The sequence below is a fragment of the Cryptotermes secundus genome, unplaced genomic scaffold, assembly GCF_002891405.2.
Source record: "Cryptotermes secundus unplaced genomic scaffold, Csec_1.0 scaffold848, whole genome shotgun sequence".
Taxonomy (NCBI): domain Eukaryota; kingdom Metazoa; phylum Arthropoda; class Insecta; order Blattodea; family Kalotermitidae; genus Cryptotermes; species Cryptotermes secundus.
Genome location: NW_019720721.1, coordinates 361,285 through 389,013, shown reverse-complemented (window position 1 = coordinate 389,013; position 27,729 = coordinate 361,285). Strand labels below are relative to the sequence as shown.

The 27,729-nt window shown below is 37.2% G+C and overlaps 1 protein-coding gene across 2 annotated transcripts; it reads right to left on the bottom strand.

Moving 5' to 3' along the window:
- Nucleotides 1-1,164: 1,164 nt before the first annotated feature.
- LOC111872328 (ras-related protein Rab-14) lies at nt 1,165-27,090 on the bottom strand. Of its 2 annotated transcripts, none has more exons than XM_023866085.1 (8): nt 26,917-27,089; nt 26,497-26,610; nt 17,349-17,475; nt 15,362-15,479; nt 12,406-12,524; nt 12,125-12,193; nt 6,331-6,439; nt 1,165-3,563 (listed from the first exon to the last, which is right to left on the bottom strand). In XM_023866085.1, exons 2-7 carry the CDS (start codon nt 26,600-26,602, stop codon nt 6,331-6,333), a joined length of 648 nt encoding a protein of 215 aa, XP_023721853.1. In that variant the 5' UTR covers nt 26,603-26,610; nt 26,917-27,089; the 3' UTR covers nt 1,165-3,563. The 2 variants fall into 2 exon arrangements, with proteins under 2 accessions (XP_023721853.1, XP_023721860.1); XM_023866092.1 differs by lacking the exon at nt 1,165-3,563 and adding an exon at nt 3,570-4,495 and having other exon boundaries at nt 26,917-27,090.
- Nucleotides 27,091-27,729: the final 639 nt, after the last annotated feature.

The window sequence follows — 27,729 nt, the reverse complement described above, 5'->3', positions numbered from 1 at the left end:
ACACCTAAAACGTGACAGTATACTACTTCTGTTACAAGCATCGTGTTTCCACCTCATCTGCATGCACTGTACATATATTCCATGTTAAGTATATCTCTGTCAACATTTCACATTCTCCGGTTGTGGGCAGACATGGCCTCCATATATCACAGGTAGCTGAGACAATGAATAAGCAGTCATGGAAAGTTGATGGGGCAGTCCTCCAGTAGGGACACTGGTCAGAAACCTAATAACTGCTCACCATACAATTAACAATGTTACAAAATGTTACATAGGACTCCACATTTGAGAGAATTCTTTGGAACTGCCTAAGCAATGGAAAATGAAAAATATTTTAGTACATGATTCATCTCGTTCAGGATAAGGTCCCATGGTGCACTCTTGTGAACAGTCATCATCTTCTTCTTCTTCATGGATTAGGCCATACACGGTCTGTTCCATTCTCTTGAGTATGCTGATCTCTCCGTCTTAACTGTGGGCATCCTATGTTTCATTTTCTTTTTGGGTTTTATGTTAGAATTTTCTTCAGAAGTCATCTGTCTTCCAATCACTGCACACGATGTTTCCACTGCGATCTGGATATTGAAATTCTAACATTTAGTTTAAAGATATTCAGCTCTCCCTAAGTTTTGTATTCTTATTTGGTCTTTCCTGATATACACTCCTAAAGAATTTCATTTTGGCAGTTTCAATGTTTGCTTCCTGTTTTTTTGTTAGTCTAAATCTCAGCTCTGCATGTAAATGTAGGTACTGCCATACCTTTATATAACTTTATATCTCTTGTTATTCAATGTTCTTCATACTGTGCTTCACATCTGATTAAATCTATTCACTTTTTATTTCTATATCTCTGTTGTTTGATACTGTAATTGTGTACCCTAAGTCAGTAAATTTCTTTATGAGCTGTACGACTATTCAGTTTCTGAAGGACCCTGCTTCATAAAGTTACTTACATATTTACATCACGATATTAGTAAACGTAAACCGAACTTGCTGCTGGTTAAAATTCTACACACTGCACCTGCATGCTCAAAATCCATTATACTGCTTCTCTACTGTACACATGCGGAAGGTATAACTTGTAACAATATACCATGAACTGTGAGCTAATAACCTACAGTCAGATTACTTTACAGATGTTGGGAAAGAAATTATATTCTTCACTTTATTGGAATGTTATTTTATTCAGAGTGATACAATTTCTTTGGGAGGGGAGGGGAGACAAAGTGACCAGCACATATGCTACAACATGGGAATACAGCAAATTTTATTGTGGGAGCTATGACAATAATCATGACCACTAGTCCTATTAAATGGATTATTTTCATTGTATACTTCCCCATTCATGAACCTCAAATACTTAGGACAAACTGGAATCTTTTCTATTATGTCCCTTTATAATATCCAATCCTGGTTCTAGTACTGGATAGAACATTTTAAAGTCTGCCTACATAATAATTTACATATTATGTGTATTAATAATAGATAAAATAGTCAAATCAGGTGCAGTCCTTTTTGGAAATCTCTGAATTTCTGTAGAAATACTCCTTCAGCCATTAAATGCACCTCTTTAAGAAATGGTCACAATCTAATAATAACAGAAACTGAATATGAGATTCTCTTCAAAGACATAAATATTCCAAGACTGTACATCAAGTAATACAACCAACATAAAGACAAAGGAAAGCTTACTTATGTTGAATAGGAGCATCTCTCTAGTGTTGGTCAACATGACATGATTTCACAAGTTGAAGCTAACTCTCCAGATGTAAAAGCATAACATTTTACAATCATCCAGTGTTGACAAATATTTAGTTACATTATGAAACATTCCAATTTCCTGCATAACACAGTATATAGTTCAATGCTATTATAATATAGACTTACCTTAATATCCTCTTACATGGTTTCTCAGTGACTATTTCAATTATTTAATAATTTAATAATATATTACAAAGACCATACATACAATATTTTATACCTGCCAAACATATGCATTATATTTCAGAAAAAATTTCATTATTAGGCTTGGTTTAAAATGCATGGTGATTAACATGAATTTAGGTAATAAAATAGTCAATTCCAAGTTGTTACATACACTGAGAAGTACTATTACTTTAAGGTATTTTGCTAAGTAGAAATCATCTGGAAATTATTTGTGTGACATAAAAGTCCAGGGTCTAATGAGCTCTACTTTGTCATTACATGTATTACCAGCATGACATGATCAGCTTATGTAACAAAGTGAATATACATGGCTTTCATAAAGTTTGGTCATATCTTAACATAGATTATGTGTTTTAGGTCCTAACTGCACAGAGGCACACACAAACATGCACACATACCTCACACATTGCTGCACACTATTCAGCTACTTAATGATGTTTACACTCAGAATATTCTAGTGGAATAATGTTATGCAGTGCTTCATGGAAAGATGATATATTCATTTCAACTTCATAAAAAAAAAACAGAAAAGAAAGACACCCCAACAATCTATTCAAGAGTTGATTACTGTAATAGTTATTCAGTGTAATCATTAGGAGTTTTAATTTCCAATTAAGTAAGAATGCCTGAAAGGTATGCCCTCAAATGTACAAGACATTCACAAAGTTATAAGTCTTAAATTCCATTTCGTGACCTTAATAGTTATAGAAAACAAAAGAATGTGTTTCAGAAGGGATTCTACTGTGGTCTTATATAATATAACCTCTGTGGAAAACACATTAGACACAAACTGTCCAGAGTCAGTAAGTTTTAGAATAATTTCTCTTTCTTTTTTAATGAAAAATGAAGACTGATTTTGTGAATGAGAAAATGTGGTAATTTACGGTATTTGTATGATTTACAGAATACAGTTTAAAGATCATGTTATATTGTTACCTAATTTCAAAGCATCTCTGAGCAATACATTCAGGATATTCAAAGAGACATTGCAGCAGCAAATATCTTCCTGTAACTCAACTAAAAACCTCACCCACTGAAAGCCCAACAAGAGTGACAGCTACATATAAGAGTGCATTAGTGTAACAATATGTAACAAAACTTGAAGCAACATGGAAATGTGTTCAAATTCTCTTATCTACACTGAGTCAGTACCAAAGCAATCTCAACCAAAACAAATACAATATGCTTAAATTTGTAGTAGATGTAAAATGTAGTATGAAGTAAAGTCACACCTGCAAGCTCCACTCCTGCCAGGGGAAACTTCAAATGATCAAGAAAAGAAAATATTGCCCTCAATGATCAAAATTCTCTTAAGCCATGTTCATTCACACCCTTTCTGTTTGCTACTCAAAAAACGTGTTGCCCAAAGCAGATACACGAAGCAAGGTGTCTCGTGAGAGACTGCAAACCGACCCACGTTGGAATTCTTGAAATATGCCTTCATGCATAAGAGGCATTTGATCTTGTCCAAACCATCAGTTACAAAACCGACAAATAGGACGTTAATCATATCACAAAGAAAGTTATACTTGTAACTGATCACTCACTGATGCTTCAGGAGCAACTTGCAGATATCAATACAAAACGGTGATGCAGCACCTCTTCATTGATGAACCCTATCCAACATGATGAACATAACATTTACAAGTGATACTGACAAAACTAAAACAATTACAATAAATTTAAGTTTTCCTAAATAAGATATAAAACAGGAAAATATAAAATGAAACAAACATTTCTTAATACAGAAAGCACTGTACACTGCTCATTAAAGAAAGTTCATATGTATGTTATTAAACACACTTCATCTTATCATACAGATACAAATAGTGAAATTCAGAATATATCCATACTGATGCAAAATTTACTGTAGAATGTGCTTTTGTCTGCTACTTGTCATGTACCTGATGGTACCTACCTGATCATAAAACAAGGAAGATACAATCAAATCAATTAAAAACAGGATCCCTGACTTCAATTATTCATTTGTCACTTGAAGTTCCAACAATATTAAGCAGTAAAATTAGTTGTACATGATTAACAATGTTTATAAACTATAAAGGAGGGCACACAGTGAGTCTGATCTGCTCATTTCAGCTCCATTCAGTTCAGTCCAGTTCAGCTTAGGTGACTGACTGTGCTTTGCTTCAAGCCCATTCAGACTGACAACAGGCAGAGAAAGAAGCTGCTGCAATTGCTTTTGCATGCTGTGAATTGGAGTACATGGCTCCAATTTTGGGTGCACAATCTTTGCACAAAACAGAATGAATATTGAAGATGCAATAATTTTCTAATGATCTGAGGGATGACAGAAAATGTTTCAAGTACTTCTGGATATTGCACAATAAGTTCTTTTAACTTTCTGGATATTGACTATTACCCCTACACAGATGCAAATAATATTTTTGTGATGCAATATTTCCAGTGAAGTGGTTATCAATGACTTTGGAGTAAGCACATTTCATCCTAATTTTACATTTAGTTAGAAGTACATTTGTAAGTGTTCAGATTTTCACAGCAGTGACTATTCGGTTTGTGGTCTTCCGTGCTGTGAAACAGAAACAGCAATGGAGAATTCATTACAATACTTAATACAATGAAAGTATATCAATTTATTACTATTAATTACAATTTAATATCTACAAATGAGAGTGTTCTGAGTTTAAATCCATAAACTAAGTGCCACCTTTAACAGCCTTTTCTGATACAGTCATTCCTGCATTTTAGATTCCTTGGCCATGGAAAAGTAACTTCTGAAATTTTCTTTCAGATGAAGGTTGGGATAAGAGAAAAAAAATTATGAGAACTTGTAACATCATTTGGAAAACAAAATGGCACATTACCACAAAAGGATCAGTGGTGGAAAACCGAAGAGTGACTCTCAAGCATGTGTAACTAATTTAATGTACTGACTGCACCGACAGAAAATATGTAGTCACAGAATGGCCACCGAAGAAATTACTTTTCGTTTTTGTTGATAGATGTTATTAGGTTCTTTTGCGTATAGTTCCAATTTGTACAGTTTATTCCCGGTTGCCCTTTAAGAAGGTCTGCTACTGTTAGAGATTAAATAAAGCATAGAATGTTACATGTGACGTCTTAGGAGAGGAGACAGTTCTTTGTGGTAGTGTTGTGTATGACTAGAAGGAAACATTGAAAACAGATCGCCTGCAAATATTAGTGTTCTCATGTTTAGTCTCTTGTTTTCTCCTCTAACTTATGAGCAATCTCATTCGTCATAGCATTAAACAAGACTGGTGAGACGACACTTCCTTTTCTCACTCCACCACTTATTTCAAACCAAAGTGATCTTCCTATTTTTTATGACTCTTTATTAAGTCTGTCACAACACAATTCAGTTTTCAAGGCTAAATTAGCTTTACTACGTGTTTCAGCTATTCATAGCCATCATCAGGCAAATACACGATCATCATGTTTACACACTAGTGAACTGCAATTCCGTAGTAAGTCTGAATACTAGACAATTATCATATTATAAAACACATGGTATAAAAATTACAATGAAATATAAACTTTTTATAAAACAAGAGTTATTTTGTAAGATAAGGTTAAAACTATTCAAGTGATAATGTATATTATCTCTGTATTCCCTACAAAACGGACATAAATACATTGTACAATGAGGTACCAACCAAACAATTAATGTTAAAACTATGCTTCACGGGCCTCCAAACAGATTATCATATAAAAGTCTAGAATATACCACGTCCATGGGAAAATACAAGATTGCAACAACTGACTCTGTGATATAGATCATCACTTGAATAGTTTTAACCTTATCTTACAAAATAACTCTTGTTTTATAATAAGTTTATATTTCATTGTAATTTTTATACCATGTGTTTTATAATATGATAACTGTCAAGTATCCAGACTTGCTATGCAATTGCAGTTCACTAGTGTGTAAACATGATGATCATGTATTTGCCTAATGTTGGCTATGAATAGCTGAAACATGCAACAAAGCTAATTTAGCCTTGAACACTGCATTGTTGTGTTGTTACGAACTTAATAAAGAGTTGTATATAATAACACAACAGGAGAAATGAAATGAAAATTCTTTCTTTTTAACATGGTCTTTAGCATGATCAACTTATATACTGAAGTACCATATTATTCGTACCCTTAAAGAGCAGTTAACATGATTATACAGAGGTTACTGTTCTGTTACTGCACGTAACTATTACGAGAAACAATAAAAACGAAAAGCAAAGATAATATAAAAATGGAAAGAGTTATGGAGAGGCATAACAGACTGAAATGACTCTCAAAAGATGTAAGAAATTTTCATTCCTGTGGCAAAAACCTTTACAATTCAGTGTCAAAGAGTTAGTGCAATAGGAATACAACATCTGAACCTACCTAGCAGGCACAGCTATCTCTGTTAGCTTGTTGGTCATTGACCAGCGTATTCCGGCCAGGTTGTGAAGGCTTGTGCTGGACCCCTGATTCAGCTGCATTCAAGTCCAACCTGCAAGAGTAAACAAAGTTAAAAAAAAAAAAACTAAACTCTTACTTTCTTGCAATCATGTGACTTGCATGACACCAAGAATAAAAATGGTACCTAACATTTACTCAAGATTACTGGGTTTTTGGACTCTGTCCAACATTTGGTATTCTAAAGAACACAGTGTTTCAGAAACTGGATCTGTTTCCGAAACACTGCATTTTTTAGCATACCAGATTATACACCATCATCAGAACCCTTTAGGATTTACATGAAATATGGTCTGGTAAATATCACTTGTGCAGCATTGCATTTAAAGAATCTTCAGTCCTATCACATTACATGGTTCTGAACTTAATGAAGACCTTACAAATACCACAGGTTACACGCATAAGATAAAGCTGCAACACATACGGGTCATTCCATGTGAAGTCATTCAGATAGGTCGCTTGACCATTTAAAAAAAATATATATTTTGTATACTTATTTCTACAAATTTTCATACTTCAAAAGTATTTTTAAAAAATGTCAATCTGCTGGTTCTCCTGGTACAGCCGTTTTTATAATGCGAAAAAATGTGTTTTCGGCTGAAATGGAGGTTTGCGATATCTTTTATATCTCAATAACTATTGATGCTAGAGACTCCAATAAAAACAATTCGTTCCTCATCATATGGACTACAGTTCATGTTATTACAAGGTTTTACTCAACTCACGTCCTCTAGGCCTAATTAAGCTTGAAACCTACCCATCGATTTTGGGAAAAAAGCTATTTTTAACCTTCAAAAATCAATGGGAGGAGGAAAGTATCAGATCTGTGGTTCCTACCCTTTGTTGTTGTTTACATGCGGAATAAAATCAAGTAGTTTTGAAACGATATCTATTTTCCAAAAATTTCCAGGAGCTTCCAAACTTTGGTCTGGGTCCAAAATCGGCCATTTTTAACATCTCATACCTCCGGTGGGGAAGGTCAGAAAATGTTGAAATTCATAGCAAATAATGCTCTATTCTAGAGTAACTTGGAGTTAAAATTACAACTTTGATATTCTACTAATAGCGAAGTTTTGTGGACTTCAAATTTTACCAAACAAATCAACACATCAAAAATTGGCTTAAATGCATCCAATGGTATTAGTGGTTCTATATTCAGTATAAAAGACGAGAAATTTATCTTTGGTCATTCCGAGCAGTAAATACAGGCCTGAAAATGATTAAGGCCTGTACTTACTTCTCGGAAAGACATGTTATCGACACTCGCTCCTGGAAAATTTTGGAAAATAGATACGGCGTTCAAAACTACGTGATTATATTCCCACTGTAGGCAACAACAAAAGGTAGAAACCACAGATCTGATACTTTCCTCCTCCCATTGGTTTTTGAAGGTCAAAAATAGTTTTTTTCCTGGAATCGATAGGTAAGTTTCAAGCTTAATTAGACCTAGAGGAAGTGAGTTGAATAAAACCTTGTAATAACATGAACTGTAGTCCATATGATGAGGAACAAATTGTTTTTTTTTTATTGGAGTCTCTAGCATCAATAGTTATCGAGATACAGAAAATAATGCAAACCTCCACTTCAGCTGAAAACGTGTTTTTCTGCATTATAAAAACGGCTGTATTGGGAGAACTGAGGAGATTGATTTTTTAAAAATATTTTTGAAGTATGAAAATATGTAGAAATAAGAATACAAAATACGATATTTTTTAAAAATTGTCAAGCGACATATCTGGATGACTTCATATGGAATGACCCATACTAGAAACACACACAGAGATTCATCAGAAAAACAGATTAATCTTTAAGAGATGGGCCATTTAAATTCCCGTAATGGCAGCAGGCTCGAGTTAATTTAAATGTCCGCCACTGTAAAGTATTAAAAATTGTAAGAATGTTACTGAAAATGCTGTAATTTCTACAATTTTTGTGATAAATGAACGAAATAAATGCTGCATTTATCTAGAAAGAATATAGAATCAGATATTGTAATTTACAGATTTTAAGGTCTGTAAAAATTGTTACACTTATTCCAAAAAAAAATGTTTTTCCAATTTTGAGCGTCTGTCCACAAATATGCATACAGTTTCTGCAGTATAAATGCATGCTGCTGACATCCTGTCTTACTACGTCTTATCTGGCAAAAGGGGAGGAAGTTTATGTTTGTATTGCACATTCCCCAGTCACGTCAGAACCTTTCTGCATGCACGAGTGTGAGCGAAGTCTTATCGTACTTTGTCGTTCAGAAACTCTGACTGTGTATATCTCGGACCAGCCACACAGAGGTACTGTTCTTGGAATAGCCCCGCATTTCCCCTTGCTTCCACGCCACTTTCAGAGTCGTCTGTACTGCATTCTGAATCGCTGTCATTTAACAGCGGCCTATCAATTCCGGCTTCATCCATACAAAATGAGGCCATGGTGGATAGTTGAAATTGCGATGTTTTATAAGCGTTATGATTAGAGGAGGCCACTTGACATCACTGGCCGACTTCCTCTAATACGAGAGCGAGGTGTCGTGTGTACTCTTTGCATGGGAAACGGAGTTACATCCGGACAAAGTGCATGAATTGCGATGTCGGACTCTGCATTCAGTTAGATGAAGCAGGAGGGACTGCCTACTTATAAAGTGGGTGCCCAAAAATAATGTAAGTAGAACAAGAATTACTATCTTAAAGTTAGATTTTAAAACAGCGTGTGCACGCGTGGACTGCGCGTACCCATACGGTGACACACGGCAACTCAGCTACACTTTAAAGGTCTCCATATGGTGTCACTTGGCTCTTAAAGGTTAACTGTATTAAAATAATGGAACTGCTTATTTCTTTTACCACACCTTTAATAATCTCTTATTTTATGTCAGTAATCAGTTGCTTCTTGATTATCTTCTAAGTGCATTTTAACCAAATAGAAAAAACAATAACAATGCACTATACCCTCTAATGCATACATGGAAGTTAGAGCACTGCAAGGAAGGAACAATGAATTATTCTCACTTAACATTAAATTCAGGTTCTGAAACCAAACAAACATCTTTTCACTTACCACTGTGGTGTGTAAGGGTAACAGGTAGTGTAAATAAAAAATACATCACAAAGTCAATGAAAAATCCGTCAAGTGTAACAATGTTTTTAGGTCACTTCTTTATCTCGCTTGCCTTACATGTTTCGGTTTAAGAAAACCATCATCAGAGGCACATATTACAAACACATGAAAACACTGGCGTTGTTTAATGTACACAGTATACGTATATGCTGCGTGGACGCTGCTACAAATGTCGAAGTGTAAAAGCACAACACTTTCTAGGAATATTGAATGCACGTTCAACTCTTCCATTCCATCCGAAAACTGCCCTCAAATTAAACCGTCAATGTTAAAATATTTAAAAGTTTAAAACATCTGAAGTAAAATGTTAGGCTCCTTCTTGTTAATTCGTCGCGATGATGGGAGATGTCAACTTGAGGTTGTGTAGGCTTATGGTCAGATGTTTCCTACGCGTTGTGTGTTGTGTACTGCCTGTACTNTTAGGTCACTTCTTTATCTCACTTGCCTTACATGTTTCGGTTTAAGAAAACCATCATCAGAGGCACATATTACAAACACATGAAAACACTGGCGTTGTTTAATGTACACAGTATACGTATATGCTGCGTGGACGCTGCTACAAATGTCGAAGTGTAAAAGCACAACACTTTCTAGGAATATTGAATGCACGTTCAACTCTTCCATTCCATCCGAAAACTGCCCTCAAATTAAACCGTCAATGTTAAAATATTTAAAAGTTTAAAACATCTGAAGTAAAATGTTAGGCTCCTTCTTGTTAATTCGTCGCGATGATGGGAGATGTCAACTTGAGGTTGTGTAGGCTTATGGTCAGATGTTTCCTACGCGTTGTGTGTTGTGTACTGCCTGTACTGACATTTGTAGCAGCGTCCACGCAGCATATATACTGTGTACATTAAACAACGCCAGTGTTTTCATGTGTTTGTAATATGTGCCTCTGATGATGGTTTTCTTAAACCGAAACATGTAAGGCAAGTGAGATAAAGAAGTGACCTAAAAACATTGTTACACTCGACGGATTTTTCATCGACTTTGTGATTGATAGTGTAACGGACCAAAAATGAAACAATTCCAAAAAAAAAACAAAAAAAAAACATCACTTTATGTATTAAACCATTACCTGTCAACTAAAGAGTGGTGGAAATAGTTCACCCCGGGCATTACACTGTCATATGAACTGAGACTGTTGGGGGATGGGTCACACCATCTGGTCTGGGCACACCTCTCTTTTGATCTAATCATCAACAGTCTTGCTCCCCCCCCCCAACACACACTGTTCTATCAACCATGCAGCTGAGGATGAGGACTAAGGCTGCCCCAGCACTCGTGAGAAAATTGCAGAAGTATGACATGCAGACTGTAGCATCTAGACCCAGTGCTAAGTACAACTCTACAAACAATGCCTGCTGCTAGGCAAGAGATGAACAGCATTTTCTATGCAGTCAGTGCTGAGGGGTTATAAGTGGGACAAGTCTACAGTTTAATCAATTGTGAGACATTCGGCAGCTCGTAAGGATGTAAGCAGAGGACATTGTTAGGATCCATTCATCATCATCAATGGTACGACAGCCCTTTGTGAGCCCTGGCCTTCCTCAGGATTGCTCGCCATTCTTCTCCATTCGATGCTACATTCCTCCAGTTCATTATACCCAAAATTCTTATGTCTCGCCACACACATTTTTCCCATCTTAATCTTGGTCTTCCCACTCTCCTATTTCCTTCTGGTTTAGTATTAAGTATTTTCTTAATCGTTCTATTCTTGCTGGCACGTATTATGTGTCCAGCCCACATAAGCCTTTTCACCTTTATAAATCCAATAATGTCTGGTTCGTTAAATGGTTTGTATAGCTCATCGTTATACCTCTTCCTCCATATTCCATTTTCTTCCACTGGTCCAAAGATATATCTCAAGATCCTCCTTTCAAATATGCTTAACAGTCTTTCATTTGATCTTGACAGTGGCCAGGTCTCAGGGGCATAAGATAGCACTGACCTAATATGTACTTTATACATCATAGTTTTGGCTTTCCTGGGTATTAATTGGGATTTCAGGTGTTTCCTAAGGCCATGGAGACATTTATTTGCAGCACGTACATGCTTTTTTATTTCATCACTGATATCATTTTCACAGTTAACTTCTGATCCAAGGTAAGTGAAACTACATACAGCCTCAAATTTATATGGTTAAGATCCATTACCAGAAAACAAACTGAAAGAACTTTGCATGTTCTGTAGTGAGGAGTGCATGAATTAGCGAGAGCATTATGATGACTTGTAGTAGTTACTACCTCTAAGTGGACAATAAATTTAATAAGCAATTTAACCCTGTCTATAGTCACTTCATACATGTGACAATATAGTAGCAGCTGCAGGACCTCAAGTGAGATCAGTGTAATTCAGTTTGGCACAACAAAGTAGTTAGTTTAGTGCAGTGGCAAAAGAGGATATGCAAGAGGAGTTTCCAATGAGTTTCCAATAAGCAAGGGCATTATAGTGAAGTAATGTGTGGAAAAAGACTGATCTCAGCTGCATGAGTGTTACATGTGGTGAGACAACTACTACTCCAAATACCAATAAACATTACAATACCATATGTAGTCTCTTAACAACTCCCAGATCATGACACTTATAATTCATAGTGGAAATGTCTAACCTGCCATCCTGAATACTTTGGTAAATCTTCTTAGCCGTCTCCAGAAAAGCCTCCTCAACATTCTCTCCTCTGAATCAGGAAGCAGGAAAGAAAGATAAAACATTCAAGTATTAATGAAATGCAAAAATGTCCATTTATACATCTGACATCTGTTACTATGGTGGTTGCAAAATATCACTGGATAAAAGGAAAAACAATTTACTTTTCAAACAGATGCACTATATTCATATACTGTAAATACAATTTATCAAACCAAGGCACATGAAACATATTATACTTACGTCTTTGCACTGGCTTCTACAAACATGAGGCCATTTTCATCAGCAAACTGCTTAGCTTCTTCATATGTAACATCTCGCTGTGCATCTAAATCACATTTGTTCCCAATCAAGAATATCACCTGAATGTAATATAAGAGAAAATGTGCTAAAACCAAATTTTAGAAATGGGAATTATACAGTAATATCACACTTAAAGATTTGTTCTTTCATTATTAACCTTTTATCATATGGGAACAAGGGATTTTAAATCTTCCCACACAATTGGGCTGGTAGCACCAGCTGGCACAGAGATTTTAACTCAGGGTAGGAGTTTCTCATCTGAGAATACATGATATCAGATCACTGGTGTTATGGGGCTGGTCACTGGATTTTCACAAAGTACTGCTATTAGTAGTGTAAAATGCAACACTCAGCTAGCTGGCCTGCATGCATGTGCAACTGCAATAATTCAGTGCATGGCTGATAAAAGCTATGTCTTGCAGATTCAATTTTCCCTCAAGCATGGTGATATGGCTCAAATCCTAGAATGCAAAACTCCAAGCACAGATTTGCATACATCAAAATTTTAACTCTAGCTTCATTGAAATGTGGCTTCACACTTCAGAATGTATACTTACTTAATTCTAAATCTATCAAGAAACAAATTTACAGTTCACTTAAGGATGTATTTATCATTATACATGGTGCAATCCAAAAGTTCCCGAAATATATTAATAAAAACTATTACGTCTTACCTGGATCTTATTCTGCACCATCACCTTCAAAGTAGTCCCCTTGGGAGCGCATACACCGATCCCAGCGTTTCTGATACTTTTCAAATGCATCCTAGAAGTCTTCCTTTTTTAGGGTGTTTAGTACCGTCTGCGTTTCTGCTTGAATTTCCTCAACTGTATCAAATCTTCACCCCTTCAACTTAATTTTTCATCTTGGGGAAGAAAGAAGTCGCATGGAGCTAAGTCTGGCGAGTATGGTCAGTGGTGAACAACTGCCATCTTGTTTTTAGCCAAAAATTCCTGCACAATGTAAGCCCTATGGGGTCGTGCGTTGTCATGGTGGAGTACCCAGTCGTTCATGCGCCACTTCTCTGGACGTTTTCTCCTCATGTTCTCCCTCAGACGCCTTAGAACATCGCGATAGAACTCTTTACTGACTGTCTGACCAGGAGGGACGAACTCCTTATGAACAATCCCATAAATATAAAAAAAAAAAAACAGATCAACATGGACTTAATGTTGCTCTTGATTTGTCGAGCATTTTTTGGCCGAGGTGAAGAAGGGCTCTTCCATTGCGACGACTGCTGCTTGCTTTCAGGGTCGTAGCCATAAACCCAACTTTCATCACCAGTGACAACCTTCGAAAGAAAGTTTGGATTCTCTTGAAGCTGTTGCTGAAGTTCCCTGAACATTTCCAAGTGATGCTGCTTCTGTTCATTTTGCAGCAGTCGTGGAACAAACTTTGCCGCAATCCTCCTCATGTTCAGTTCCTCTGACAAAATTCGTTGACATGTACCATAACTTAGTCCCAAGGTGTTACAGAGGTCTTGGATGGTCAGTCTACGATCTTGCAGAATCAGATCCCTAACTTTCGCAACATTTTCTGGTGTTTTGCCCATTGACGGCCATCCCAAACGACCATCGTCATCAGTCAATGTTCGGCCATTTTTAAAACGCTTATACCAGTTGTAAGTTTGTGTCTGGCCTGAACTGTTTTCACCAAAAGCTTGCTTCAACATTTGGTGCATTTCTGCAGTGGTTTTCCCAAGTTTGAAACAAAACTTTATACAGACACGCTGCTCTCTCAGGTCAGCTATCGCAAAACCGCAAACTCACGGAAACACAACAATGGAAATACGTTCACCAACAATAAACCCAACCACTCAACTTGACGCCGCTTGACACACTGATTCAAGAAGGATGCGTGAGGAGACACCTAGTGGTATTTCTATGTACTCATAACCATTCGCACGCAAAATTTAAATTTCGGAAACTTTTGGATTGCCTCACGTATGTTTCTTATATTTGATGGTCACTTTCTCACAAAATCAACACAGCATGAAATTATTATTTGGCAGTATTACACTAACTTTGGGGGCACGCGGTAGCATAGTGGTTGAGGCACTATGCTACAAGCTGGAAAGTTGCAGGTTCAAGTCCTGATGAGGTCATTGGATTTTTTTCAATTGATCTAATCCTTCCAGCCACACTATGGCCCTGGAGTCGACTCAGCCTCTAACAGAAATGAGTACCAGGAATTAATTAAATAATTTTCCTGGGGAGTAAGGCATGGCCGGCGCATAAGGCTGACAACCTTACGGCCATCTTTGATAGATAATGTGGGACCCTCAACGTCTCACAACCCTATGGGCCTTCACGGCCTGATACAGGGATAGCTTTACTTTTTCTTTATTACACTAACTTTTGTACAACTTTTTTTTGTTTGTGAACATTAATAAGACACTTTTGGAAAAAATAAAATGAAATCCTGATTAACCAGCATTTCAAAGAGAATCACATTACACTTCAGTTATTTTTTCGCATATCCCAACAATAACTTTCACAAAAATGTGAAAGCACAATGCATACTTTTTGGGTGCTCAGACTAAGGTTTCATGCAAGGTTTTAAAACAGGTCACCAATTTTAAGAGGTTTATCACAGTCTAACAAAAATCCAATCAGCAAAAGTTAAGTTTCATCCAATCAGGCCGAATGTCACACGACTTTCTTCAAATTTCAAACTCTGAAAATGAAATCAAACCAAACTGAACATATAACCCTATTTTTTAAACATGAAGCCATTAACCCTTGAATTCTTTTTCTTTTTATATATTGTGGATAATTATATTCAGTGAAGATCTAAAAATGTCTTGCTTCTCCATGTGAGGACATTATGCATATGAGGAACAGCAGAGTTCTAGGCTTCAAAGTGCAATGAATAAGGAATTAAAACAATAACTTACAGTACTTGGGTTGGTGAGGTTCCTTGTGTCAGTAAGCCAACTACTTAGGTGATTGTAAGTAGAACGTCGAGTAATATCATATACCATAAGAGCTCCCGCTGCACCACGGTAATATGACCTTAAAATCAGAGCAAACTGTATAAATACATAAAATAGGCACCTGTATTATTATACCATTATTAATTAAATCTAAGTACAAAACTACCATTATTAATTAAATCTAGCTACAAAACTATGTTAACTAACTCTACTCGACAGTGTCCTTGAGAAGCTGATCGTTGCTCAGCTAGGCAAGATATGTTCCACCTTTTATAGGCCCAAATGTTCATTAGTGTGTTCACAAGAGACAACTATCAGTTCTTTCCTGAACCAATCCACATCACACCCTATTTCTTTCAAGATTCATTATAATATTACCACATCCTCCCACCAATACCTGGTCTCCCAAAAAGTCAGTTCCCTTCAGGTTTTCCAAATAAAATCTTAGCAGGTAACTACATGAACCTGGGGTATGGAGAACATGACATCAACTACGATAACAGTAAATGAGAAAGACAGAAAGAGTACGGAAAAGCACTCCGTAAGAGAGCAAGCAGAGATTCCGAAAGTAAGTTTTTACATTGCACCACTTCTTCTTGTTTCTCAATACAGTGAATGCATGATACAATCATCATTTAATTTACAGCAATAAGAGCTTGGTATGTTCTAATTTATCCAATGTAGATCAACTAAAATGAAATACACATTTATTTATTTATCATTTATTGACATTCATGGTATCTTACAAAGTCAACAATAACTTTATTGGTTCATGCATGAAAATTCATCAAATATGTAGATCTCCTCAAGTTATATTTCTGGCAACACTTCACATACTACCAAACTACGCCTTAACAGTCATATGATATCCACCTGTCAACTAATTTAGTCCTTAATTCCATTTCTGATAAGGCAACTGCTGGGCAGGTTGACTCAAGTGGCAATGCTTCTTCTCACTTGTACTTGTGACATGCCCAGTTCAAATCTCAGCTGTGAAACCAACTGAGATTCTTCACTACTTTCCTCAGTCCCTCCAAGCAAATGCCAGGACAGTACAAAAATTAGACCAGGACAGTTTCCTTCCATATTCCACTGCATTCACTATTCACTACTTAGCTACTACTAGCTAGTAGTAGTAATACCTTACCATTCAATGCTACATAGTTTGAGCTACTAACAGTGTCAGTAAATAAACCATAAACAAACAAATAAATAAAGATTGCTTAATTAAGCATAATGCCATGAAGATACATGGGGGAGTGAATGTATAGCTACATACATCATCAAATTTTCCAGTCAATTCCAAGTGCAAATGTTCCAAATTGAATCTCATGCAGCTGTCAATAGGTGGAGACAGATAATCATCTCACACAATATTCTACATTATGCTTGAATAAAGAATGACTAAACACATGAACTATTAATTTCCATCTTCTCAGTTACAGTTTTATCACACATAAAATCAAGAACATGAAACCTATTTTTTATGTTTGGAAAAAACTCCTAACATCAGATTAAACAGAATATGATAAATGTCATGGTTGAGTGGATTGTATTCATTCTTTGTATTTAGGAGGGCCCAGGTTCCTTGCCTGGCTATTCTCAAACTTCTGGTGGTTTTACTCAGTTATTCCAGGAAAATGCAAGAAAAAACCTTAAAATAGCTCATTGTACCTTCTCAGAGCCTTCCCACTTCATTTTTCACAATCTTCCCCTCTTATTTATTTATTTATTTATTGTTCTTAGTTTATTTACTTATATTTCAACAGGTCAGATTTTATAGCATCAAATGATAGGATGACTAGTAAATAATGAATGAATTAGAAAGGATGTGGAAGAAAGTGATCATAGCCTAATTTGAGATACTATTCTGGAATTTGACTGGAGGGAATGAGTGTCAGCCACTTTGAACTTCCACCTTAAAGCAAAAAGAAGAGAAGAGATTTACCTAGTTACAGCTCTGAAACGCTCTTGTCCAGCTGTATCCCAAATCTGCAGCTTAATTTTCTGTCCTGAAACTTCAATTATCCTTGTGCCAAATTCTACTCCAATGGTGTGGGGACAATCAGCCATGACTGCAACAAGATGAAACAGTGAATTGGTACATGTTCTTACACACAGCTGAAATGTCAACAGCTACTACTCTATACTAACAAACAGGTAATGTAATATGCCATGCCTGGAGAACTCAATTCTATACCTGGGGGAAGCAGGAAAAGTTTACTGACATACTTTCGTAACTAAACAGTTAACTCTATGAGTACCACACAAAAATGTTAAAACACACCAAAGCTATTAAATACTCTTAAATGTATGAAACACTGGAAGCTACTGGATAATTTGACATTTCTGGAGAAAATGCAATAGGCTATATTAACTGCCACTTACATGAAATACACCACTCATGTTGTTCACTTGTAAATACTTACTAATTACAAAGGCACTCTTACCAAGCACTGTTCACTCCTTAACCCTTCAAAGATGGAAATTCTTTTAAATAATATATGTAAATATTCGGTTCACACCTCACAGACAATATTATTATGTATCTGCTGCAAAAGCAAACCAGTTAATGATGTTCGGAGAAATAACTGGTTTATTATGAGAAGAACACATAGCACATAATTACAATCTGTAGGAAAATGCAGTTTGTGTGTATTACAGCTTATGGCACCACCACATACAGTGACCACTGGGTTTTTATTGCTTTAATAAAACACGTTTCAACTACCCTGTAGTTAACTTGCAAGCTGCCACTCTGTCATTTGAAATATCAACTTTCTGTTTGATAAATATCAATACTGGTTCAAATTCAAAACTGTAATCAAAACTGACAGTGAGCTTAGTATCAAAATATTTAATATTACAAGATTTGGTTCCTTCCCTCTTTTGTTAAGACTGTATGACTGTCGGTGGGTACACATTGTTTTCTGTTTTGAGTTTTAGTGTTCTTTCTTGTTGCTTCTTGGTGCTGCCTGCATGGAGAGTGATCAAGACTGTAAAAAGGTTATAATGATGTGTGTTTCTATAGGCTATGTATTGGTAGGCATGATGCTATCTGGTGACATAAGCTGATGCAATGTTTTGAATATTAGGTTGTGGTTACTGATGTAGGTGGTGTTCATATTAAGACACATCAGGTTCATGTGGTGTCTTTCTTGAGTATTCAGAAGCTTCTATTTCTTTGACACGTTTATAATATCCACAGTATCAGTTATTTTGTCATATGTATGTCCTGTATTCAATATACATTTCAAGTATCCTGAATTACCATTGCTGTTGCATACTGCTTGACTGTTCCATAAAACCTGGCACATAAGGTTCATACTATCTGTCGGCTGTATTTCAGTGGGCACTCTAAACATTTTATCCTGTGTCCTGTAGAAGTCTGTTTGGTGAATTTAAGATTTTAACAGTAAAAAAAGTAAATAAAGGTATCCCTGCAACAGGCCGTGGGGGCCCATAGGGTTGAGGTATTGAGGTTCCCACATTTTCTAGGTAATCAGCTCACAGATGGCGGCAGTCATCCCTACATGCCGGCCGCCCTATACCCCCAAGAATATTAAAAAAATATTCCTGGTATTCATTTCTGTTAGAGGCTGAGTCAACCCCAGGGCCATAGTTCGGCTGGAAGGATTAGGTCAATTTTAAAAAATCCAATGACCTGTGGGAACATCCCACATATCATATTTATACAGCACCCACTTTCCCGCTCACTTTTCACCATCACTCGCCCTAGCTAATCACGTTGCTTCCAACGCTCGCATTTATACAGCACTTGCTGTCTAGCCTCATCCAGATCATTGCATGTGCTAGCCAATCAGCGCTCGGCAAATTTCGCTCCTCCATCACGCATTGTATAAAAGGCGGAGCACATTGCTCATCACAGTCAGTAGTCAGACAGTCAGTGTCAGTCAGTAGTCAGTCGTCAGTGACCACATCAGCCGGCCAGCTATCACACTTCGTACAGAACGATCGGTCTTCGGAGTCATCAGCACTTCCCTGCGTCAGGAACAGCTTCCTCGCCTCGCAGGCGGTCATGCCCAACTCACTGGGCAACTGGCTGCCTCAGCTTGCCAGTGATCATGCCCCACTCACTGGGCAACTGGCTGCCTCGGCTCGCCGGCGGTCATGCCCAACTCACTGGGCAACTGGCTGCCTCGGCTTGCCGCCACTCCAACACTGCACTCCGCAACCAGACTTCTCCCAGCAACCACACTCTGCGACCAGGCAACTTCCGACAACTGCCGCACTGTGGCCAGACCACTAACTCAGCTGCCGCAACATTAGTCAACACACCGCAGCCGACATTATTTCTACCGGCGTACGTAGCGCTACCTCACCAGCCAAACATCCCAGCTGAAGGGCCCTTTTCAGGGCCTACAAACTTTCCGAAGCGGTTTGTCTATTGGAGTATCGACAAAAATCCCACAGACCTCATCAGGNAGGAAAACAAGATTTGTATGTACAAACATGATTGTGCTCTTCATAGTCTTGTGTATCATCTTGTACATTTTTATGAGTTGTTTACTTTTAGTGTTTTAGATGGTTTAAACTGACTTGTTCAAGTGTATTTGTGTAAGAGTTTATGGATATAAATAAATTATGAACTATGAATTTAGTTGGTATATGTTTCTTTTGCTGTATTCACCTGCGACTCATGGTGTTTCCTACTGTATTTCTTGTGTAAAATGCTACTTTGATGTTTGCATCACAAAATAATCCTGTTAACTGTTCTTACCTCTTTATCAGAGTATGTGAATGTGGCCCATTTTTGAGGGGTTACATGTATTTTCTGCAATAAGACTAATATGACCCAAAGTAATATTTTGTTGAAAACTGGATAGACAGACAGGGGAGGGCCTGAGATATATATGAACAACATGCAAGCAAAACAGAAACTAAGCACAGAGAAGCAAAAAAGCTCCACACAGAAATCTTGGCATCCAGATTCAATTAAGCAATATCAGTAAGTAAAAAGTAAAGTAAGTATAGGTATCTCTGTAACAGGCCGTGGAGGCCCATAGGGTTGCGAGCCTTACGCACCGGCCACCCTTTACCCCCAAGAACATTCCAAGAATATTCCTGGTATTAATTTCTGTTAGAGGCTGAGTCGACCCCAGGGCCACAGTGCGGCTGGAAGGATTAGGTCAATTGAAAAAATTCAATGACCTCATCAGGACCTGAACCCGTGACCTTCCAACTTGTAGCATAGTGCCTCAACCAACTACACTACCACGTAGACAATAAAAAAGACATATAAAAAGCTGTTCCGTAAATACACATTGCTCACTAGCTAAAATACCGCAGCCTGAAAATTTCATATAAAACAATGTGAAAATAGAATTAAAAGATACCTTTCTTTACTGTGTACAGAAAAATGTTCAGCCATGATTTACGCACTGTACGAAGAAAGCAGTATATTTATATTCACATCCAGCACACCCTTATGAGATTATCACTTGTAAAACTTCAGGTCAGACATTTTGCTGAAAGGGAGTTCTTGTTGAAGAAACTCTTATTTCTAAGAAGAATGACATCTATCAACAAAACCTGTATAGACTCGGTATTTTACAAAATGATTTAATTTTCTTTCTTTCTACCATCCTTCCTTCTTTCCCTCCCACCAAGGTTTTCACATTGCAGCAGCTCATTCTGAAAGAAAGTGGTATTTTGATCTCTTACTTTGCTGTGTGCCGTGTAGATATGTACATGTAATCTATGTTTGATTAAGCTGTATTAACAAGTACAGATGAATTACTTTATGAAGGCCTCTGACTAGAGCAAGTGGGAAGCAGATAGGGAAAGCAACAGAATGTGCAATGTCAGTATCAGAAAGAAATGCAGTCGCAGTAGAATAACTACAGACATGCTGGGAAATTGCAATAGTCCATCAATGTTAACAGTTGTTGATGTAGAGTCACACAAGATTTTTGTTACTCTACAGCTAGACTTAGGAGTGACCAAAAGTGTTCACATTTTTTTGTCTTTCTACTAAACGTAGATGGCATGCAAGAACCAAGATTTTATGCTTACATGTGCCATCACACTCAACCTCTATTGTATACAACTATTAACAAACACAGCCCACCCTGCTCAAGATGTAAGCCTGAGAGAGACAGAGAGCTAGGCCAAGTTTCCAGTACAGCCAAAACTCAGCAGCCTCCTAAAATACAACAACAGTAATGCTGCATACTGACAGCAAATAATTTCCACTGAGTATTCTGTGCTTTCCACCACTATGGCAGTGTTTAAAGTAATGAGGAGCATAGATGATCCCTTTTGTACTTTATGACATCCCAGCATTTGTACATGGGGAACAAATGAAGACCAAAAACCATCCCTTGGCTCTCACAAAGAGGGTGATATTAGGAATGAGAATTTGAACCACATCCTATACTTGCACACTGCTTTATTGTCTGTGGCTAATTCCTGATCCATAAATAAAAACATCATACAGGCACAGGCACTTCTTGATTTACGAGACAGGTAAGTTCCAAAACAAAAGTTGGAGTGCATGAAATCACATAACTGAACTTTCCTCACTAGAATTGATAGGAATGCCGTGTCCTGTTCAGTACAGTACATCCCTTTTCTTATTTCTATAATATTTGTGTCATTTCAGCATGACTAAATTGTGCTCATAATTGTTTACTTTGAAAATACAATGTTAAACACTGCTATGGAACAGGGCACAATGTCTTTGAAATGGGTGCTTAAAACCTGTGTCAACAAATCAAAATCATTTACCCCCTTTTCCCAAGACTTCCTCTCTCACTCTCTTTCTTTCTTTCAAACAATAATAAACATACTACAAAGATGTATTTTAACCACTGTTTAATTATTTTCGATACCTTCTGTTAGTAATAAAGAAATAACCGAAATTAACACTCATAAATATCACAGAAGGTAAAAAGGTAAAGCTATTCCGATAACAGGCTGTGAAGGCCCATATGGTTGTGAGATGTTGAGGCTCCCATATCTTACAGACAGTGAAACTATGGATGGTGGTAATGTTGTCAGTTTTATGTGCCAATCGCCCTTTACCTCCCAGGAAGATTCCTGGCACTCATTTCTGCTAGAGGCTAAGTCGACCCCAGGGCCATAGTGCAGCTGGAAGGGTTAGGCCAACTGAAAAATCCAATGATGTCACCAGGATTCGAACCTGCAATCTTCTGGCTTGCAGTACAGTGCCTCAACCACCTATGCTACCGAGGGCAGATGACTTGTTAAAAGGAAGGATGGGTGATCTGATGGATGAATCACTGAGATGAATGGGGGAGATGGCTAATGCTGATAAAGGTTATAGCAGTGGTACAGAAGGGGGCTCAATCTGTTGACAAATTCAGCAATATTGAGTTTTATATTTATGACCAATGAAGTTGGTGGTAAAATTTCACTAGAAGTATTTGCTGGATCTCCTGGCCATGACAAATCACAAACTTTTACTGCTTCCCAGCTTCTGATTTCTTACACCAAACAGATGTGAAAAAGAGGTTCTGTGGCTGGGCAAACTTTTCCCTTGCATTCCTCCACTGTTTACTAAACAGTACTCCACTTCCCTTCTCCCCACCACTCTTGATTGGCCAGCAAGCAACTAACATTTGAGTGAGTGCTATCAACTGAATGAATTGGCTGATCATATTAAAAACTAAATCACATTTCTTGAACTCTTATATAATGAGGCATACCCATATTGGAACACAGTAACTCTTCATGCTCTTCAAAAGATTCGTGATATAAAAACTTGGGTTTGGTGTGCAATTAGTGCAGAGGATAAATGGGCTCTTGTTTCATAATTAAACAATTCTAAACATTACATTAAACTGTGACCCTTCTTCAAACTACTGACTGATGAAGAAAAATCATAGGGCATTTTATCCAAGACAATGCAATGGCTCATACTTTGATCAATTCTACTGAGGCATTAAATGGTGTCTTTGGTGAACAAGTCACAAGTCAAAGATTGTGACCTCTGCAATCACCCAATTTATATCCTTGTGACTTCTATTTGTGGGATATACCAAAAGAAAAGTGTATGTGAACAATGCTTACTCTTTGGAACAACTTTGAAAGAATGTTAGGCATGAAATTTCCACTACTTCCATACAGTAGTATATTTCACTAAGGTATACTTAGAAGCAGAGGAATATTACTTCAAGAATACTCTATAAAGTTGGATAAGTTAAACTACAGACAAAAAGTGGACCACAGATTATTTGGTTACCATGTTGAGTGCCTGAGAATAGTGCTGTATCAGCTGTGGAAACCAGTATACTGATAAACTATACACGATGTAAAGGAGGCCAGGATGGCATAGTCAGTATAGTGACTGGCTATGGGCTGGAAAGCTGAGGGGTTTGATTTTGAGTTCCAGTAGGGGCAAGATTCTTCTCTTTTCCACAGTCTCCACTGGCTCCATGGCCCACCCAGCCGCCTAATCAATGGGTACCAAGGTATCTTTCCCCGGGGTTAAAGCAACAGGAATGTGAAGCTCACCACTCACCTCCAACTGAACCATGGTCTAGAATATATGGATCTATACATCCACTCCTTCATACATCTTCATAGCATAGTGCTTAGTTAGACAAGCACAGGGGCAACTTTACATTTTTTACACCAAGTACAGAAAGGGAATTTCAATAGCAATACAGACTGCAAACAGTTGTGAAGACTAATGGAGAGAACAAAGAAAATTGTTGATAAATGTGAAAACAGCAAGGCTGGCAGAGAGAAGAAAATTTTTAATGATTTTAATATTTTGGAGCAGTTAGGGAATTAGTTACTATAGGATTCTGATGATGGTGTATAACACACAGAGATATTGGGTTTTTGGACTTTATCCATCGTCCCGGTTTTAAGATAACTAAGAAAAACATGACGTTTCGGAAACTGGATCTGTTTCCATCCTCAGGTGAGGGAAAACACCTATTCTGTTGGGTCCCTTAGAAAGAGCTAGCCTCACCTGAGGATGGAAACAGATCCAGTTTCTGAAATGTCATGTTCTTCTTGGTTATCTTATAACCAGGATGATGGCTAAAATCCGAAAACCCAATATCACTGTGAGTTTGGGAATTGTTTTAGCCTCTAAATTGTTCAACATGGGAATGTATATGAAATAGTAAGCAAAATAAATGATGTGCAAGACTGTGGAACACCAAAAATTATGATACATGCTGATGACACATTAACATGGGAATTGAATGAAAGTACTTCAGAAGCAAATTTTGTGTGGTTTTTACAGCGTGTAAAGACTTCAGAAAAAGAAAACATTCTGAATTAAATGTCAATTTGGATAAATATACAGCTATGAAAACAAGGCAGAGGGCAATGGACATGGAGAAGATAAAACTGTAACTTAAAAATCTTGAAATAAAGAAAATGGAAAGTTTTAAGTACTTAAGAAGTAAAACAAATGGTAAAGGTAAAACTGTCCCCCCTGTGCTTAACTAATTAAGCACTATGCCATGAAGGTGTATGGGGGAGTGAATGTATAGATCCAAATTTTCTTAACCTCGGCACTAGGTGGTGGTCAGTGGTCAGCTTCATGCCCCTGCTGCTTTACCCATAGGGAAAGAGCCCCAGGTACCCATTGGATAGGTTGGGTGGACCCCAGAGCTGGTCTGGATGACATGGAGAAGTGAAAATACTTCCCCCAAATAAACTCCATGATTTTAGTCCGCAAGTGAACTATACCAACCAAGCAACTGCCGCCTGTCGGTGAAGTTTAGTGCCAACTTTTGCAGACAGAGGGTGTGGCGTGGTCAGCGCAACAAATCCTCACAGCCGTTAATTTTCGGTTTTCTATTTCCTTGAAATAGCTCTTCAATTACCATCACGAGACGGAGTGGACCTCGTTCCAGACCCAGTACTTCTCAGAAAAAATCTGGTAGCACTGGGAATCAAACCCAGACCTCTGGCTCTGTAGCCAGGAACGCTGCCACCAGGACAAAAAAACTGACCCCTTGGTTTTCCAGCCTGTAGTCAGTCACTATACTGACTATTTTATCCGGTCCTTGTAAAACAAATGGTAGAATACAAAAAGGAATTACAGAAAAAATAAAATATGCAGGAAAATTAGTTAAGGATATAGGCTAGAAAAGATGTAAATAGGAAAAATAGGTCTATCTAAAAGTTACTTCATGCCCACATTAATGTGTGAAGCAGAAACATGAATATGGACAAAAGCAGATATTAATAGACTAACAGTGCGCTGAGATGAGATTGAAAAGTACTGCTGGAAATGCCAGAAGAGAATGAATAACAAATTAAAAAAGAAAATTTAAAGATAAATGCCTTGAAAAAATAAGTCAATACGAAGCAGAATAAGATGGTGCTGGCACATCTTAAGAATGAATGAAGACAGAATCCCAAAGGTTTTGCACGTGGAAGTAAAATGAAAACACCCAAGAAGAGAACCGAGATAAGGGCAGGAACAGGTAAGCAAGAATATCACCCAGAAGGAACAATATGTAAGGCTTGTGACAGGCAGTTACGAGAAGACATAAATGGATGAAGGGCTGGCTGCTAAATGACTAACATAAAAGTGGAAATTCTGAAGTAAGATGAAACAGAGAAATATGTAAACAGAATCTAAGACAACTCCAGAACTATAAACCTGACTTTAGCTATATTTGCATGCAATGATACATACTCAAAATATAAAGCTGGCCTACTGTTACAGTTCAATGACAAAACTTGCACACTGACCTGGAGAGTAGATGTACTAACAAATGTTTGATATAAAGTGAGTCTGAGCAATTATCAATAAAGCAACAGCTTACATCCTTGTTGACCATTACACCTACTTTGAAGACAGAAATAATGAATAGCTCATTAACTACTAACATTTTCATGAGAATTGTCTTGTTCACCTGTTATCAGTGAAGGCTGGGACAGCTGTATAAAATTGTACACAGCTTCCCCTTTCATGCCCAACATTGCCATATGAATATTTAGTTTAACAACAGGACTGTCCAACTATCTCAAAACACAATAAATGTTAAAATATGACCAATTTATACCTGAACTTCTTCGTAAGGTTATAGTCTCCCTAATTCTAATGCTAAATTAACTAAATAAGATATATTACTTACATTTCTTTTCTGTAAATTGATGAAGCAAGCATGACTTGCCTACTCCCATATCCCCTATAATAATATATTTGAAGATATACGAATAGTTGTACGGCCCTGCTGACATTGTCACACCTGTAAACACATTAACGAGGCAATGGTCTCAATGCTATTACGGTAATGTAACGTTCGGTGGGGGGGAAAAAAAAGGTGGGGTGCCTCACACAGTTTCGTTATCACTTCCCAGAGAACCTGAAGACATGCATAAATATCCGACAAGAGGCAAAGTTAAATTATGTGAGCATTTCTACCAATAAACTGATAAGTAAATACTATATATTTATTTAAAATCCAGTAACATGTCTTTGCTGTTGTTAGAACCAAAAACAATCAAGACACTTGCAGGTTTCTAAACAGCGTGGAAATAGATGAAATACTTACCTTTATTATCACTTCACAGTACTGTTTCCAAAATCTTACAACGAATGTTATATAAACAATTATTGTAAATATTCTATTTGTATTACAAGAAATCTTCCAAACTTTTCACTGTGAAATAATTTTCTCTGACAAAATATGGCCGAGGATTGTCATGCAAGCAAGACTAGGTGAACAAACAAGAAACATGGACATTTTGGAAAGTAGAAATATTTGTCGTTATTAATACATTTTAATTTAAAGCAACTAATATTAGGTACATATATATATTTAATAATGTTGTATCAAAATATCGGTTTCACAATTGATTTAATTGGTTACTCTAAACTTCCTGGTAATCGTCACATCCGTTACAGAATTCAACATCATATATTACTTGTATAACCAACGTGTCACGTGGGTTGCCCATACTCTTGGCGTGATACATGTTTCATCCTATTTACTGGCTTCAGGAAAAACAGTTTCAAAGTTAACACTGATCTGCTGGGCGGATGAGCTATGAGGTTATCGCCAAATCTAGAGAAATGAATATGTCCTAAGGAATGCGAGGGGAGAAATGTTATCAACTAAACAAGGAGGGCTTTTTTACTCCATGGCCTTTGCTCCACAAGCGAACTATACCGACCGAGCGATCGCCGTTTGTCAGCGAAGTTAGTGCCAACAAGGGGGGTTATTGAAGAAAATATGAAATAATGAATGAAGCTGGAAAGGTTTCGTAAAATACGAAGCAACATTAAAATGTGGCGTTAAAACATTCAAATTTATGTACATTTGTAATTAAAATACTCATTCAATGCATAAAAAGAGTTAGCATGT